At 41.9% G+C, this 18,306-nt stretch overlaps 1 protein-coding gene across 1 annotated transcript in view; it reads left to right on the top strand.

The window, feature by feature from the left end:
* Positions 1 to 1,124: 1,124 nt before the first annotated feature.
* Positions 1,125 to 18,306, top strand: part of RPS6KA2 (ribosomal protein S6 kinase A2) — a 175,223-nt gene continuing 158,041 nt past the window's right edge. Inside the window, exons 1-2 of the mRNA XM_053382383.1 lie at positions 1,125 to 1,808; positions 9,419 to 9,472. Of these exons, the coding sequence (XP_053238358.1) occupies positions 1,740 to 1,808; positions 9,419 to 9,472 (123 nt within the window). The 5' untranslated portion in view covers positions 1,125 to 1,739. The remainder of the gene's footprint in view (positions 1,809 to 9,418; positions 9,473 to 18,306) is intronic.

The following is an 18,306-nucleotide window of genomic DNA, read 5'->3' as shown; positions in this document are numbered from 1 at the left end:
TTTTTCAGCTTCCTTAAAAAGCATGGGAGATGTTCACAACTGAGCAGACATCTGCGTTAATTCTATTGCAAAAAGATAGGTCAACAAGGTTCGATCATTTAAAAACGCGTTGTTCAGGTTCTTTTAGCAACAATGATCTACAAAGACGCAGCTGATAACTTTTGGCAGACCCTTTGATTGAACTCTAGTGACACTGGAATTGGTATTTACAGCAACTTCATGCAATCTTGCATAAATGTTGATATATACTACATTTTGGTCTATACTACAAACAGTGTAGAATACACCCCCCTGTAATATTGCTGGCTCAGACAGTTTGGGTGGGCATGCTGCCCTGTCCTTTAAATCATCTGCACCTGGCGGCAGGTCACATTTCTGTTCCATTACTGAAGGTTTGCGTGTTCCTTCTCTCTAGTGCTGGACTGCATTTTTCACTCCATTTCTTATTAAAGTGGAGCACAAAGTCCATTTCTCTCCATGCAGTGATGGTTCCCACTGATGCATGGGGACTGGATACTGTTGGCACTGTAGCATCACTAGCGTGAGTATACAGTAATTGAAGGGAAACTAGAGGTGTGTGTGTGTATATATATATATATATATATATATATATATATATATATATATAGGAATGGCCTTGAGGGGAGTGCATGGACTCCCAGAGTGGTAAGGCATCCCAGGCAGATGGGTGGGGTACAAATAATAAAATTATTGTTATCATCATCATCACCATTATCATCAATATACAGAAGATGGCAAATAAGATGGGGGAGATGAGAAATAAGCAGACCATCCGATGTAGCTGTTTGCTGATCTCAGTCTCCAAGGATGCAGGGCTTGCCTGTGGGTATTGCCAGAACAGGGAAATATAACACACCACACGGCTCTCTCCCACCTCTGCAAAAGGACAGAAGCTGAGGGAATCACTGTTTAGTCTGGAGTCGACAGACTGTTTCGTGTTTGGGCTGCTTCTCCCTCCCCACTCCTTTTTATCTAGCTCTCCTGCAAACGCACGGAGGCTTTTGTCTGCCTCCTGCGTCCTGACACATTTGAAGCGAGCTTCCCTCCCTTCTCGTCCCCGCCCGCCTCTCTCGCCCCCTTCTTCCCTCTCCACAGTCAGGGGCTCCCGGCTTGGCCCTTCCGCCTTCCTCGGGGCGGGAAGCAGAGGCCCCGCGCGACGCCTCCCTGCAGCCCGGTGCGGCGGATGCAGCAGTTGCTATAGCAGCCTCCGCCTCGCGCGGCCGTCCCCTCAGGCTCAACTTTCACCCGCTTTTTTGTGTGAGAACGAATTGGGAGGGAAAACACACACGTAACGGTGGGTTGAGGGAGGAGAGAGGGACTGAGGTAAAACGTAGTGGAGTTGAAATGCTGCTAAGGAAGCTGTTCTCCTGCCAACAAAGTCAATTTGCAGCGCAGGGCTGTAATTACCGCCCCCCCCCCCGCCGCCCGCTTCTCTTTCAGACGAGCGCTGTGAAGCAGAAGCAGCGGCAGCTCCTCACAGACTCTCCCCGGGCAGCTTAGCGGCTGTTCCAGAAGCCATTGCTTAGAGAGCCCGCGCTCCCGCTCCCGCCCCGCCGCCAGGCGCCCTCAAGTGGAGAGGCGCCTTCCCTCGGGACTCCTCTCTTCTTCGGGAGCGGGCCATCTTCCTTCCCGCCTTTGCTTCTGCTCCCCCCTCGTCAAAGCTCCTCCAGCGCGCGCTCTCCCTTGCTCCCTTGCAGACAAGAGAAAAGTCCTCAGAGATGCCAATTGCCCATTTACTGGAGCTATGGAAAAAGATAGAAGTGGAAGTGGAGCCTATGGAAACGGAGGTGAGCAGCCTAAGGCAGCGCGCGGCAGCTCCCGAGCGCCTTGCATGCAGGAGCAAAATGGGGCCAGGGAGCCTAAGGGAACTTATTTGTGTGTGTAGTGGGGGGGGGGGAGACTTCTCTGAGCCCAAGGGGAAAGAGTGAACACCTGTCTGGTGAGTCGGACTTTAAAGATGTGTATCTATTCTTCCCCCCACTCTTTGCGTGACGTATGCAGAGCCACTTGTTGATACACTGCGAGAATGGGAAGGGGAGGAAGGAAAGGGAGCCTTGTGACTAGTTGTTCACAGGCACATGCAAGAAGCGGCTCAGATTTAAGGAACTGGCACGCGCTGTTTGCGAGCTTCTGGCCTCTGCAGTGCAGGCAGGCAGCTTCAGCTTCGCAGGATTTCTGCATTAGTCCTCGGAGAAGGCGGGAAGCAGCGCGGGACCAGCACTACGTGTGCGATTCACAAAGTTGGTGCCTTGTGTTCATCCAGCACCAGAGACAGCTGCATGTTGTTCCTCTAAGTTGCCTTTTTGTGTAGGGGCTTGCCTTTCCCTGCGACCACAAAGAGATGGCCCTTGCCTTAGTTAGGATTGAGGAACTCATAGGATAGCAAGGCTTCTGGCCCTTGGGGCAACTGTTTGGTGTAAAGTTGCCTGTACTGGGAGTGGGGCAGTTTGCATCTTTTCCTCTTGTTGTGTAGCACCACTAACAGGTGCATGGACAGTTGCCATGCATATGTGCCCTCGGAATTACAAAGAGTTGTGATCAACCCTCTTCCTTAAGAGTAAATAACAGTGAACAGTAAATATCCAGAGTTGATAGTTCAATTTCCTTTTTCAACAAGTGTGTGTGTGTGTGTGTGTGTGTGTGTTGCCTTCTGTCACCCTCCACACACAAAAGAAGAAACTAGTGTTTGGTTCTTTTTTTATGCCACTTGTTTGGGAGACTGCACTTCATTGGTGTCTCTGACAAAATGCAATACATTCAGTTGCATGTCCTCATGACTGTTCAGTAGTTTATATGAAATTACCTGTTTCTCTGAGCTATCAGCATCACACAAAGCTACTTTGATGACCTGAAAGTTCCTTATCACAGAATGCTTTTTAAATGGGATGAGTATTAACACCTAACAGTGCAACAAATTAATAATAATGGGGCTGCATCTGATACCTGAACTTACAATAGGTGCTTGTTATCATGGGTAACAAGTTGGCTATGCTACAGCATCTTTACTATGGTTCTGCAGGCAGATATACTAGCTAAAATGTTCTGAAAGAGAGGTGGATGAATATAAATTTCTCATCCCTCTTATTTTGGTAGCAGCCATAGAGGACTTTACCAACTAACCTTGGGCTTGTAGATGTCACTGTTTGATGTATAAAGCAATTGTGCACAGCACAACTCTAGTGAGATTCTGACTGAGCAAGTGATCTCAAAACCACAATATTCCTACTCTACAGCAGTTCAGTGGAATGTGATGGTAACACTGTAGAGAATACAGGATGGCAGCCTGAGTATTTCAGGTTTTTTTCTGCTTCACTCATTCATACATTGAATGGTTGAAGTAGCCTTGTCACCATAGCATTAAAACATGTATGAAAATAAAGCAAACAATAATTGGGCAGGGGGAAAAACATTTTTAAAATAATGTTAACAAGCCTTCAGTATCTTGTGAATATCAGATACACAAAGCAGTGCCATTTAGCTTTTATTTTATAGGGTTTCAAAGGAACTGGTTTATGGGTGTCTGTGGACTTTAAGGTTCTTTGGCTGGGACAGTGAGCACCACCACACAATGTTGGTGGGTTCCATCTTTCATTCTGCTTCATCTTATTTATTTAAAATCACCATCTCTGACTCAAAAACATTAATGTAGTTACACCTCTCATAAAATGGTATATGACACCTGCTGGCACTGCATGATGATGTATGTATGCATCATAGCAGACAGACACCATGTTAGAAGAGATATCCTGTCATGTGAAAGAAAAGGGATAATATTCTTCTAAGATGATGGCATTGGCTGTTTACAATTTTTTTCAGTACTAACATTAAAATACTAGATTTAAAGCCACTCAAAAAAGGTTTAATCTGTTAATCTAATTCATTAATCAAATGTAGCATCCCTAGTCCTATATCCCTAGTGAGATATAGGATTCAATTGTTGGGTCAAGAATTTCCACAAATATAGAACTTGGGGGGTATAGTATTGTTGTGTGTACTGCATGATCAAGGAAATCTGCAGTCCTGTTTTACAGGCAAGAATGAGACATGAATGGGGTATTAATTTTAACATCAGAATTCAGCTTCTACCATTATTCATATGATATAATACCTTCTAATGAGCTATACCTAAGCAACAGATGTGGCATTTGGGAGGTTTGTCCTTTTAAAACCCTAGCCCAAATGGTATGAGCTATGTTCAAAACTGGTTGTGTTTTATGTTCTTCCTCAGAGAAAGATTTTGTTGTTTTCCAAAATACAGTCTGTCTTGATTTCAAGTCAACAAGATTATTCATAATCTTGTAATGTTAATTGAACAAGTCTGTTCTCGATTATTCACCCATACTTTTGCATACCCCCCCCAGTAATTATTCAGACATAAACATGCTTACTTAGGAAGTGATTCCCACCAAAAGGGATGAGACTTCACAGTAAACATATTTTAAGACCTTTGGATGTTTCCATACAGGGGTTTAGCACTGTAAACAGGTTGTTGAGATATCACAAATTGATCATTGGTAAACAGTTTGGTTTATTTATTTATTTGATTTTCACTGGAAAGGGTAGGTCTGAATTACATGTGGGTGAAAACATGGGCTGGCATTTTGACAACAGTGTTTTGTGGATGGATGCTGCAAAAAACGTGCATGCACACAGAATGCCCACCCCACAATAAATACCCATTTGGAAATACCCTGTGTATCTTTTCACTCATGCTGCTTTCTCTTTATTTTTATTTTTATCTCTTATCTTCCTTTGACTTGATTGGAATATTTTCTTAAATAAATGCATAAATTACAGTCTCATGCACATAAAAACAAACTTCTATTCAGTACCTTATACTGTGCTTACAAAAGAAACAGGTGTAGATGTAATATCATACCATATCCAGGAGGCAAAGATTGTGCACGTATCCCAACCCCTACAAAAAGTGTACACTCCACTAACGTTAGTTAATTTGTTAATTATTCCATACATTCATTACCCATCCTTCACAAATGATCCTAGTGTGGGTTACACTGTATTAAAACAGTACAACAGTAAAATACACAAAATACACAAATAATGAATCACTGAAACAACAGTGCAACCAGTAAAGCTATTAAAAAAGGATGAATGGTAATCAGACATTTTTAAAAGTCTGGATAAAAAACTATGCCCAAAGCTTCTTGGGTCTGGGAGCCACTGAGAAGACATAGGGCTCCCATATGTCTGGATCTTCCGGGACATTACTGGAATTTCAAAGGTGGAATTGATGTCTAGGGGGAATTTCCAAAAGGTAGCACTTTGTCCTGGATCTTAGGCAAGTCAATCGAAAAATCGCATTTTTAGGAGTGTCCTGGTTTTTACTTTTTGAAATATGGCAACCCTGTCTTATGTGGTGCCATCCCATAGACCTCTGAGGGCACTGGTATTTCCAATGAGGTCTCCTTTGCCAATGTTTATTTCCAGGCTGGTTTATAAAGAATGAGGTGATCTTTCAGGTATTTTGCGAACCAAGCTGTTAAGGGCTTTATACAGTATGTCAGTACCTTAACTTGTCCCTGAAAACAAATAGGCTACCAGTTCAGTTCTCTCAGAACTAGTGTAATATAAGTCCTTTTAGCTGTGCCAGACTGTAGTCTGGCAGCTGCATTTTGCACTAGTTGTGCCTCCAGTCATATTCAGGGGAAGCCCCACAAACTGTGCATTGCATTAATTCAGTCTAGAGAACCCAGATCATAGATCACAGTTACCAGGTCATCCCTTGATGGCACTTTCATAGAATCATAGAATTGTAGAGTTGGAAGGGACCCTGAGGGAATCTAGTCCAACCTCCTGCAATGCAGGAATCTCAAGTAGATCATACATGACAGATTACTATCCAACCTCTGCTTTAAATCCCCTAAGGAAGGAGAGTCCACAATGTCCTGAGGTCTGTCAAACAGCTCTTACCATCACAAAGCTTTTCTTTTGGTGCTGAATCACACTGTTGATACTAAGACCTCTAGATACTTTTCTCATGCACTACTGGCAAGCCAGGTGTTTCCCATCTTATATTTGGCAGCTGGTATTTCCTGCCTAAGTGTTGAACCTGATATTTGCCCCTATTGAAATTCATTTTGTTAGTTCTTCAATACCAAGGTCATCTTGAATCCTGATTCTGTCTCCTCTGGCATTGGATACCCCTACCAGTTTGGTGTCATATGCAGATTCGATGAGCATCCCCTTAATATCTTCATCCAAGTTGTTTATAAAGAAGTTGAACAACAACAGGCCTGTGACAGAACCCTGTGGCACCCCACTTATCACTTTTCCTCAGGTTGACTAGGAACCATTAGTGAGTACTCTTTGTGTTCAGTCAGTCAACCAGTTACAAATCCACCTAACGGTTATCTTGTCTAGTCCACATTTTACCAGCTTCTTCACAAGAATACCATGGGGCACTTTGTCAGAAGCCTTACTGAAATCAAGATGCAATATGTCCACAGCATTCCCCTGATCCAGCAGGCTAGTAAAGCTATCAAAAAAAGAAATAAGATTTGTATGGCATGACTTACTTTTTAGAAACCCATGCTGAGTATTAGTAATCACAGCATGTTTTTCTAAGTGCTTACAGACCCACTGTTTAATTATCTCTTCTAGGACCTTTCTTGGAATAGACATCCAGCTGACCAGTCAGTAATTACCTGGATCTCTCCCCCCCCCCCCATTTTGAAGATGGAAACAACATTTGCCTGCCTCCAGTCCTCAGGGACCTCACCTGTTCTCCAAGAATTCTTAAAGATTATAGAAAGATGCGCTGAGATTACATCTGCAAGCTCCTTTAGTACCCTTGAGTGCAGCTCATCAGGCCTTGGAGATCTGAATGTAAAATAGCCAAGTGCTCCCTTCCTACCTCTTTCTTTATCTTGGGCTGCAGTTCCTTCCTTGCATCATTTATTCCGTCATCACCATGTTAGGCACTGACAGGCCTTTGATTCAGTCTTATTCAGCAGGGTCTTCTTATGAACCATGAACCAGTTATTGGCTCTTATCCTAATCTACCTCACAAGGATACCGTTTTGAAGAAGGGCAAGATAAAAACATGACACATAAAATACCGTAATATTGCTATGATCACTCACCGATTCTGTGTTGTTTTTAGCCACTGAATGAAATGAAATCAAATATCTTTAATACGGTCAGTGACCAGAAAGCAATTCATAAAAAAATATGACATTAAAAGTAGTATTGTGCTACAAATAACAGTAGAAATATGGTCAGTTCACAGAATTGGTGCTTATATTTATGACCAGGTTTCCTCTGGCGATAGGAATAGCCTTAGTATCCACTCACTGTTGGATAAAGGTTTTGTGGTATAAGTTGCATAGTTAAATTCCCTGGTGACGGGTGTGGCTAGGAGGGTTTCGATGAGAGGAGTGGGAGTACCGGACACTTTGAATAGGCGAGTCACCTGCAATCCAACCCTTTGTAGCCTGTCCTTATTGTCTGAAACTAGTTTGGTTGTGTGCCAGTCTCTGAATGTTACCACAACTCTGTTTAGGTCCTTGTCTGATGGCAGAAATTTAACATTAATGATGTTTTCTGCTGGGACGAACTCTCTAACGGCTAATTCAGTTTTCTTGAGAATATAGATTCTCTGTTGTGCTGGGGAAAGGAGATCTTTGTGCATGTATACAGGTAGGATGATAAGTTTTTGTTTATTTAGAATTAGATTTCTGCGAGAGTATGTTCTTTTAGGAGTAGTTTCTTGCTTAGGGATCGGGTTTTCCCTTGATTTTCCCGCGGTTCCATTCAGGAGCGCTAGTTGCTCTGTTGAGTTATGAAGCCTAGCCTTATGGAGTTCCTCTGTTGAATTGAAAAGCCCAGCCTTATGGAGGTTTTTATTTGGGCTTGGGCTTCGGCTTTTATCAAGGGGTGGCAGAACTGGGTTAGCTGGGCTCGTTGGATTTGAATTCTCTAATAGCTTAAATAGTCTTGTGAAGTTCGTTTTCTTTGTTCGAGATGGGAGCTTTGTCTTCCTTCCCATTTTTACATTCTTGGGCTTCTTCTCTTTATTCCCGGGACACTTCCCCTTTGAGAGGGGTTTCTTAGGGTCAATTAAGTTTCCCTTCTGGTTTGCTTTGGTCCTAGATGTTTTCCTTTTTTCCACATCGTGTCAGGTTTTATTTTCATTAATGCTGTTATCGTTTGGTGTGCTAGAGAGAACTTTATATGAATGCAAGTTGTCTATTCTCCTAGTTATTTCAATCAGGGTGGTAAGTAGGCCCAAGCATTCTGAGAGGAAGACTTTGATGTGTCCCAGTTCTCTGCCTATCTGCAACTTCTGTTCATTTAACAGATCATTATATAGCCCTGTTAGTATGTAGGGGAGGCATTCCGAGTCCAGATATTGGGCTCTTCGTCACAGTGTGAAACCCCATCTTCTCCCCGGGTCTGGGTCTTTGGGAGGGCTCATCTGTCTCAATTACTGGGTTTTCCTCTTTTGACTCTTGTTCCTGCTCCAGCTCCGGTTGATTCACTGAGGTTTCATCTTCTATGGCAACTTGTTTTATTTCCGTTGCCAGATTGACTCCCACCCCTTCTTCGTCTGTTTCCATAAGCTCCCCGTACCTGGTGCGGTCTATGGACCATTCGTGGGGGTGTCGTTTGTCAGCATTATTTATTTTGTCTGTTTTCGGTTTAAAATATTGTGAGATTTTCACCTGCCTTCCTCTTGTAGAGGGTTCAGCCGCTTTGGTGAGGGGGATTCCCAGCTCTTTATAGCTCTGTCTTGTGAACACCATTCTCTAAGTTGAAAGCTTCCCTTATTGGGCACTTTATTGTAGAAATAAAGGTAGAGGTAAAGTTTGGAAAACCGGTATCCAGGCTGTTGGATCAGGGAGCCTCCCTACCTTTCCCTCTTTAAGCCTTAACTTGGGGCGGGAGGGTATTCATGGGGGAGTTCTTGGACTCAATGGAGTTCAGCGGTTTCCTCTGCTTCTTTGGCTGTATTTCAAGCCAATCCGTCGTCCGGGAGCTCCAAGGTTGTAAGTCAGTGTAGCAGTATCAGTAAACATTGCGACGGTAAAACAATAAAACAATAAAAGAATAAACTAATTAAAACGAGGCGACAAGACAGCCAGCCAGTAGTCTTTAACGTCCTTAAGGTGCAGTTTTGAGGTCTTGAAGAGGCTAAAACTAATAAAAACTAGTAAAAACGCTTAGTTAAAGTCGGAGGCTCTGATTAGGCTGCTACCTCCGTCACCATCTTGGCCTCCCACTGAATGAAAAAAATCCCGTTATATGCAATAATGTTACGATAGCGGGGGGGGTTTTTTGTTTAAAAAAGAACAATTTATGTATTTGATGTGCAGTTTAATGGTTTCTCAGATTTACAGTGTCTTCATAACATTTCTCCTCTCTTTTTAATTACCAGCCGGCAGCAGAAGATGCCAGCGTGGATGAGGGCTTGGATGAGTCTACAAATGAGGTAATTCCATTTGTTATGCCCACTTCATTAAAAAAAATAAAATACTGAAGATGCTTAGCATTGGTTATGTTTTTAGAAATCTTGAGGATTTCTACTGAGTAAACATGTATATGTGAGCAAAGTCTCCAACCAGGATAGTGAATTCATCAGGGAGCTGGACTTGCGGGTTTTGTACTTGGCTCTGGATGGCAGAGACTGAAAAAGGATCTTGTTGGTACACTACCCCCCCTGCAGCCCAACCACTTCCATGACTGAGCTAGTGGACAGGGGTCTCTGGTGTGGCATTGGATAATCGTAGGACACAAGTGCTGAACGTCTTCAGTATCCATTCAATCCTGCTTTGCCTGTCCAGCGCAGGACTTCATGGTTGTGTGGGGCTTTCTCAGTACACCATACATCCAATGCATAATGCAGGTCATACCCTAGTTCTGGGTTTTGTCACACAGGGGATTGGGAAGGATATGTTGGTTCTGGGGTGTGTGATCCGTTGGCATGCACAGATCACTTCTTGGTGAGGTTTGGTTTGGGTGTGACTTGCACACCCTGCAGGGGAGGGAGAACAGTTAAGTTGAAGGATTTCTGAGCACTCGGGGGGGGGGGGGGGACTTTCCAGGCAGTATGACAGATGCTTCTGTTGAAGCCCTAGTTTTACTGTGGAATAGTAAGATGGAGAGGGCCATTGACATGAATCCTCAGGGAGTCTGAGAAGTTCACTGGGTTTCTGAGGAGCTCCAAGCGATGAAACAGGCCAGTTAATGACTAGAGTACAAGTGGCACAAGAGGTACAAGCACACAGCCCTGCCTAACCTGTGGCAGTGTCACTACAAAGAAAATATATCTGCCTGCTTCTGTTGCATCCTATGAATTGTCCAGCACTTCATCATTAACAATGGACCATTCAATAGCCTGCTGTGAAAGATTTGTGAGGCTCTGTCTACCTGTTAGAACAAGAAGTCACAGTGCTGCTTGGCTTCATTCAAATAAGACTTAATAAAGTAAGAGGGTTAAGAAGTGATTACTGGAAATTAAGAATGAACCAGCATTGATAAATAATGCATTTTCTTCATTTGGATGATTTCTGAATACATATTTTTGTAATACGCCAATAATATATGAACTTTCATCAAGGCTGGCAGTAATCTCCACTCCAGTCAGAAATGCACTTTTGGTACTTGGAATAAATTATGCAGATCATGGTTTGCATTAGTTTACATACCAAATTCAAATCAAAACTCTCTTTCAAAATATATTCCTCTCTGATGAGTTTCAGGTGGCACTTAAAAGCATTCGTCTTTCACATAGCCTTTGGTGAGGCAGATAAAGGATGTTCTCTGCTACTTAAGGTTTTTAAATGTCTTATTTTTGTCTATTCTGAGTGTTAAGCTATTATGCTGATATTAATTCTAGGGTGCTTTAAAAAAAAGTAAGCTGCCTGTTGTACACCTTTATTTTGGAAAGGCAACATCTGAAATATTACACATTAATAAAGGTTTCAAGGTTTCAAAATGCTGAGCCTCTTTCAGCTCAGTCCTGTGCATCTCTCTACTCAGCAATTAAGTCCCATTGAGTTTAGTGGGGGTTACTACCAGGTGAATGTGTGTATGATTACAGCTAGTGGTGCCATCAACTCAAGACTTTGGGGCAGGCAAATAAGCCAGATAAACCCCAAATGCAGCAGGGCTGGCTTACCACATTTTGAAGTAAGTGAAGCAATGCATATTACTGTACTATATAAATAGTGCCCCTCATAGTGATGATAAGTTCTAGCCTTTTTTAAAAAAACAATAATGGGCAAATCATTGGGCATCTACCCAAGAACTCTTAAAGAATTCAAACGTGTCCTCTTTTTTTGGTGATGCATAACTGGCCACCAAAGCCTTCATGAAAACAGACCAGAATGACAAGCATTCTTTTTTATTTGGACTGGCCATCTGCACAAGACTATTACAGCTAAAAAGTGTGGTTGTAATGAGAGATGCAGCAATTGCTTAAAAAACAAATCAAAAATCAAAACCTTCACAGTATGAATTTAATCTACAGGTGTTTTAGGTTAATGTTTAATTAGAGGAAATACAAAACAGGTCAGGCAATATATGTCATGAAAAATATTCCATCCTTATGAATAAAGACACACGCTTTTCCTTCTCGTTTCTGTTGTCATGCCAACAATAATCTATTCAAAACAATTCTCTGCTTTTGGAATATACTAAACTCAAATCAACACTAGAAGTGTCCTTGTAGAACACTTAGGCATTTTTCATTTACAAGCTAAGGAAGCCTAGAACAACAAATGTCTGACCTATTTAATCATAATTTGATACTGACATTTTAAAATAACTTTAATGATTACATAGATGAGAAGAGGTGGTGACCTATAATCAGTCTGTTTTCTTCCCCCACCCCATGCTCATTTCAAACAACTGATATTGGTCAGGATATATTAAGCATCTACTGACCTATGTTCCCTTCCATTATAATGTCAGCTGCTGACATTTCTACTCAGTTTTCCGTTGGGGCTATGCTGCTGGGACTTCTTAGTATTACCTTGATTTGACATGATAGAGCTGTCTATACTGTTGCCTATGCACATTAAACTAATTGACTTCAACTAAATGTGAATTTACTGCACATCTTGCTTGTGACATATGCACTTCTGGGAATCAGTGTAAACTCTTGACTTTCAGTGTAAAATAATTCTAGATTGAACCATATTCACATACATATCTGGTATGGTATGGTTTATTTATATACCACTTTTTAGTCCAAAGCCCACCAATGTGGTGAACAATGTTAGTACCTATCAGGGGAGGTTCCTTTGCTGGTCAAAGTGGGGCATAACTCTCTTAAGATTCTAAGCCCATCCAAAACCACCAAAGCCACCATCCAATCTTTCTTCTGCCAACCACTACTAATACATTTCCACTGACTGAGAGGCTTGCTAGATACTTATGCCCATCTCCTCTTTTTAGCTCATGAAGCTTATTTCTGGACCCCTCATTAATGAAGGTTAGACACTTTTCAATTTAGTTAGGCATTAAGTACTTATCCAATGGCAACACCTTCATGTCCACACCTTTGCAAGATCTTGACGTGGAGCAAGTTCCATTTCCTGTAGCACAGCAGCCTCTGGAGGCACAGCAATGTCCTTAACTAGTTTGCAGCAGCCTCTGAATTCAGCAGACCACACTTAACATGAGCCTGTGGTTTTCAACTCAAGTTCAGACATTAAAAAACCCCTCATGTTTTCATGTTATGTGTGAATTCAGTTTATGTATCTTACAAATACTGAACTCTGGAAAGTCTTATAAAGCTAAAGCAATTACCTAGTTACAAACCTTAGTTTATCATAGGGGGCTAACAGAAGTTCCGTTGGCACAAGGATTTATGTTTGCACAGTGTAGATTTCTCTTCCTTCCCTCTCCTTGTGCACCCCACACCCTCCACAAATCTGCAGAGGATTGGGAGAAGCCCCAAGACAGATGAGGCATGAGGAGAGGAGAGGGAGGGGACGTTCTGGTGTGCAGGCAAAGTCCCTTGTGCTAATGGAACTACTTTGTTGGATACCACCTATGAAGTTTAGTTAACTAAATCTGCTAACGTGTGCATATGAGGAAGACCACTGCAACACATGTGAACATCATCCACAAGAAAGAAAATATTTTTTCTTTATATTGTCTTTGTTTTATATGAAGTGCATTTTTGTCATAGCAGGTATCATCTAAGAAGTATTTTCCGTTCTCTCTCACCCAGTAGAACAGAACTTTCCAAACTTCTCACATTGGTGACACACTTTTTAGACATGCATCATTTTGTGAGACAGAATTTGGTTTTACTAGCAAACTGGAGATTAAACTAACCCTTTTCCAGGAGTGTAGGGAGAGTTCCCGCGACACACCTACACACTGCAGCCGACACACTAACACGTCGCCACACACAGTTTAAAAAGCTCTGCAGTAGAGAATGTTTCTTCTAAGACCTCTCACTTCTTTCAGATGCCTTTTGAAAACTGTATTGTTTAGGCAGGCATTTGCAATATGGTTTTTCTCTATTTATTGATGATTTATTGATTTTTTAAAATGTTATTTTTATGGATGCTTTTATGTTATCTACAGCCTTGATATTTTTTAATGAAAGTGTGGATTATAAACGCACACAAAATAAATAAGTAAGATAGTGCTTGCCATCTGCATTGATTGGGATACTTTTAAAATTGGCAATGCATTTTTAAATTACCTTGGAGCACTTTTTAAATCCACACTACATCTGCACTCCCTCTAATATTGAACTAATAATGAACATTGTGATTGCCAGTAGAACTGGAGCCAAAACAAGAGGGAGCATTCACATCCTCTAGGGAGCCCTAAAGTTTGTAGAAGTAGATTTAAAAAAGAAAAATGCAAAGAGGATTGAACATACTCAGTATCTGCATAATATTAAGGAACGGTTGGAAAAGAAAATTGAGTGTGGGTATGGAAAGCCTTGCTTCATTGCATTAAAACAGGTGTGGGGAACCTTTGGCCCTCCAGATGTTGCTGAACTACAACTCTTGTCACCGCAGTAAGCATGGACAATGACCAGAGCCGATGGTAGTCATAGTTCAGCAACATCTGGTGGGTCAAAGGTTCCCCATGCCTATAGCTATAGCTTATAGCAAGGTTTCCCAAACTTTCCCCAGCTGTTGTTGGACTACAGTTCCCATCATCCCTGACCACTGGTCCTGCTAGCTAAGGATGATGTGAGTTGAAGTCCAAAAACAGTTGGAGAACCAAGTTTGGGAAACCCTGGCATATATTATAATTGAGGAGGGCATGGATGACTAGCTAGAACCCTGAACAGGAACATTCATGTTAGGGGTGAAGAGAATAGACATTTTGTTGCAGGTCCCAATTATCTAACAAACTGATGGACTAAACATTGTAGCTGGAATTCAGAGTATTTTTAAATAATTGGCATAAACTGGTAATGTTTACAAACAGTATAAAATTGCACTTACAATATAAAAATTACACTGTCTCTATTTTTATGTTCCAAAGTAAATAACATTTGAAGCTTTTAGGATGAGATTAATAATGTTCTCAGTTTACTTTTCAGCTTGAGTTACATAAAAGGTTTGAAGTTTAACTAAATTATTACAGCTTATCAACTCTAATTTGTTCTTGAAATTGAATTTTGTGAGGCTTTTCTATTTTAATTTCCTTGGGTCTATTTTCATTCACGCATGCATTTTATTTATTTATTTAATTTCTATACCGCCCTATACTCAAAGGTCTCAGGGGAGTTCACATAAAATATCGAATACATAAAATCAAAACAAAAATAACAACCCGATAAAAAAAACCCACCCTCTTGTTAAAGCAATTGCAGCGGTGCAATTGCTGTCTGTTAACTGGAAGGTTGGTGGTTTGAGGCCACCCAGGGATGGCTGTGGCAGGATTCCTGCATCGTGGGGCGTTGGATTAGATGACCCTTAGGATCCCTTCCAATTCTACGATTCTGTGATTCTATACACCAATTGTGAACATATTTTCCAAATGTGTAGTTTGGATCCTGATGCTTACCTCCAGGGGCAGCCTGTCCCATTTCATGAAAGAGGAATGTGCTATCTCCTGCCGCCACCCCCAGTTGCCGCATTTCCTGCAGCCATGCCTCACCCCCACCCCACCACTGCCACCACCAAAAACCCCCCAAAACCCTCTTGCCAAAATTTGTGTATACACACACATAAATAATACTTAGAGTAAGTTGCTTCCAATATAGGCATATGGAGCATAACCAAGGGTTAGTCATTTTCAGCAGCCTCTATGTTGGGGCTCTAATGTTATTCTGACCCCCAAGTTCCATTCATTTCAATGGGACTCATGTTACCCCAAACATGCTTATAAGGATATAAGTGCAACTCAAGCCACTCGGAGCTGCAACCTACTGTTTCAACATTTAAATGCCCGCTGACAACTTTTCGACTCCACCAGGCAAATAAGAATGCATCCTTCCACAATGATTAATTGATGTCTGTTTTTTACTGTATGGTTTTTACTGCCTTATTTTATGTTTGCTTTTGTTGTGAACCATTTTGATATATTTTATAAAATAGCAGTATACAGTGGAGCCTCAGTTGTCAAACGTAATCCATTCTGGAAGACCATTCAACTTCTGAAATGTTCGACAATCAAGGTGCAATTGCCAGTCGGCAAAATCCATTGAAAAAAATGGAGAAACATGCCTCAGAAGCCGTTCAGCTTCCAAGGTGCATTCGAAAATGGAAGCATTCGCTTCCAGGTTGTCGGCATTCGGAAGCCGAAACGTTCGACTTCCAAAGTGTTCAACAACTGAGGTTCCACTGTATAAATATTTTTATAAATAAGTGCTAGGAAGCTACTCCTGTTCTATGAACTATGAGGAAAGATTTACTTAAAATGCAAATCCATAGATTATAGATTTTGGAAACAAACAAAAAGCTCAATTTATTTCTGTATTTTCCTTGGACTAGATGACCCTCCAGGTCCCTTCCAACTCTACAGTTCTATGATTTTTTGAAGTAACAATGTAATTGCCTAACAACTGAAAAAGAACTGCAGGAAACAAGTAATAACAAGAAAATGAACGTGCAAAGAATATCAGTTTCCATAGATCTAGTCAAACACAACAGTGAATCATCTGGCAGTGCATTAAAAGGCACAAAGTTCCCTTTCTGGGATTATTGATGAGGTAGTTAAAGCATTTTTCTGTGTTTAATGTTCTGCCTTGGATGACACTGTCACATTCTGGGCTTGATGAAATGTTTGTTATATATGTTTAAATAAGAAAGTTGCTGTAATTAAAATCAAAGGGGTTGATCCAAATTAAATCATGAGTTGGAATCGTTAAAATCAACAGGACTTACATGAGTCATCATGACTAACTTAAGTCCTACTGGTTTCAGTAGGTGCACTCTAAACTAAGGTTACCAGACGTCCCCGTTTCCCGGGGACAGTCCCCGGATTTACAAATCAGTCCCCATACAAAATCAATTGAAGTTGAAAAGTGTCCCTGGATTCATTGAAAACAATCTGGTAACCTTACTCTAAACATGACTCCTGTATGCATACAATGCAATGCCAGGAAAGCAAAGTCAGACAATTAAGAATTAATGACTAAAGTGAGACAATGAAGCTTTAATGACAACAACCATTAATGTGCACCAGAGCCAGCTTAGCCATTAGGCAGACTGAGGCAGCTGCCTCTTGTGGCAGAAGACCCCAAGGCAGGAGCACCGCAGTCACACCACCTCCTTCACCACTAGTGCAGAAGTGGCAGCAGTATTGGCACTTATTTTGGGCGAAATTGCATCCAAAAACATTGTAGAGATCCTGCCCGAAATTGGTCGGCAGAGAAGCGAAGGTGGCAGGTATGGTGGCGGCAGGGCACTTCCAGGATGCTGTGCCCCCAATGTGCACAGTGTTTTATAGAGTAACAATAAAAGTAGGCCTGGCATCAGCACTTGACAGTGGTGTAGTGGAGGGAGAACCCTGAGGAGTACAGCTCCAGAACTTGTTTCAGAGCAGGAATGATTATGTTATCCGTGAGAGTGACACTGTAATTGAATCATAGAATCATGGAGTTGGAAGGGACCCCAAGTGTCATCTAGCCCAGCCCCTACAATGCAGAAATCTTAGCTAAATCCATGACACGATGGCATCCATGACAGATGGCTATTCAACCTCTGCTTAAAAACCTCCAGTGAAGGAGAGCTCACAACCTCCCGAAGGAGTCTGTTCCACTGTCAAGCATCCCTTACTGTAAGGTTACCAGATTTTTTTCAATGAATCCGGGGACATTTTTCAACTTCAATGAATTTTGTCAGGGGACTGATCTGTAAATCTGGGGACTGTCTCCGGGAAACGGGGATGTCTGGTAACCTTACCTTACTGTCAGAAACGTCTTCCTGATGTTTAGTTGTAATCTCCTTTCTTGTAACTTGAAGCCATTGGTTTGAGTCCTACCCTCCAGAGCAGGAGAAAACAAGCTTGCTTCATATTATTGATGGACCTTCCTTACACTGACAACTGAAAAGTCAGAGAATACAAAAGAAGCTGAATGCTTCTTTCTGTTTCTTTGTGGGGATTCTTACTGCTTGCTAATGGTAACACTTCTTTGCAAGATTGTATGCCTTTATGATTAAAACATACAGGTTGCATGTCTGTGGGCTGAAGGCCTTTGGTTAAAGGTAAGAATATTCACATGTTGAACCTCTGCAGCCACAAGACTTGATCAGTGATGGGCACACATATCTCCCCAGGTAAAATGCAGCCTGCTGACAGTTGCATCACCCTTTGTTGGGCCACAGAAACCGAACAGCCAAGTGGCTTCAGTTGGCAACGCCGCTGGAAATAAAATTCACCAGATGCCATTCAGAACTGAATACCGTATTTTTTGCACCATAACACTCACTTTTTTCCTCCTAAAAAGTAAGGGGAAATGTCTGTGCGTGTTATGGAGGGAATGCCTACGGGTGGCATGCCTACGGATTTTCCTCCTCTAAAAACTACGTGCGTGTTATGGTCGAGTGCGTGTTATAGAGCGAAAAATACGGTAGCTGCTTGACTTCTTGTCCAAGAAGTACCATGGCGTAAGTTTCCTTGCTTGCAAGGGATAGGGAAGAACTGGCAGCTGCAGCACTTTTGCTGACTGGCAGGTGGAAGTGTTCATGGGCACTGGAGGGCAGTCAGTGCAATTACCAGGCTATGAAAAGCAGCCTAAAGCTGGAGCTGAGCCCAACAAAACTTGAGGTTCCCGTTCCAATGAACGTACATAATCTAAAATTCAATATGGGGAGACAATAGAGGGAGAGGAAGGAA

Source organism: Podarcis raffonei, chromosome 3 (assembly GCF_027172205.1).
Source record: "Podarcis raffonei isolate rPodRaf1 chromosome 3, rPodRaf1.pri, whole genome shotgun sequence".
Classification (NCBI taxonomy): domain Eukaryota; kingdom Metazoa; phylum Chordata; class Lepidosauria; order Squamata; family Lacertidae; genus Podarcis; species Podarcis raffonei.
Note: the sequence above shows the minus strand (reverse complement) of the source record. Positions and strands in the feature narration are given on the sequence as shown.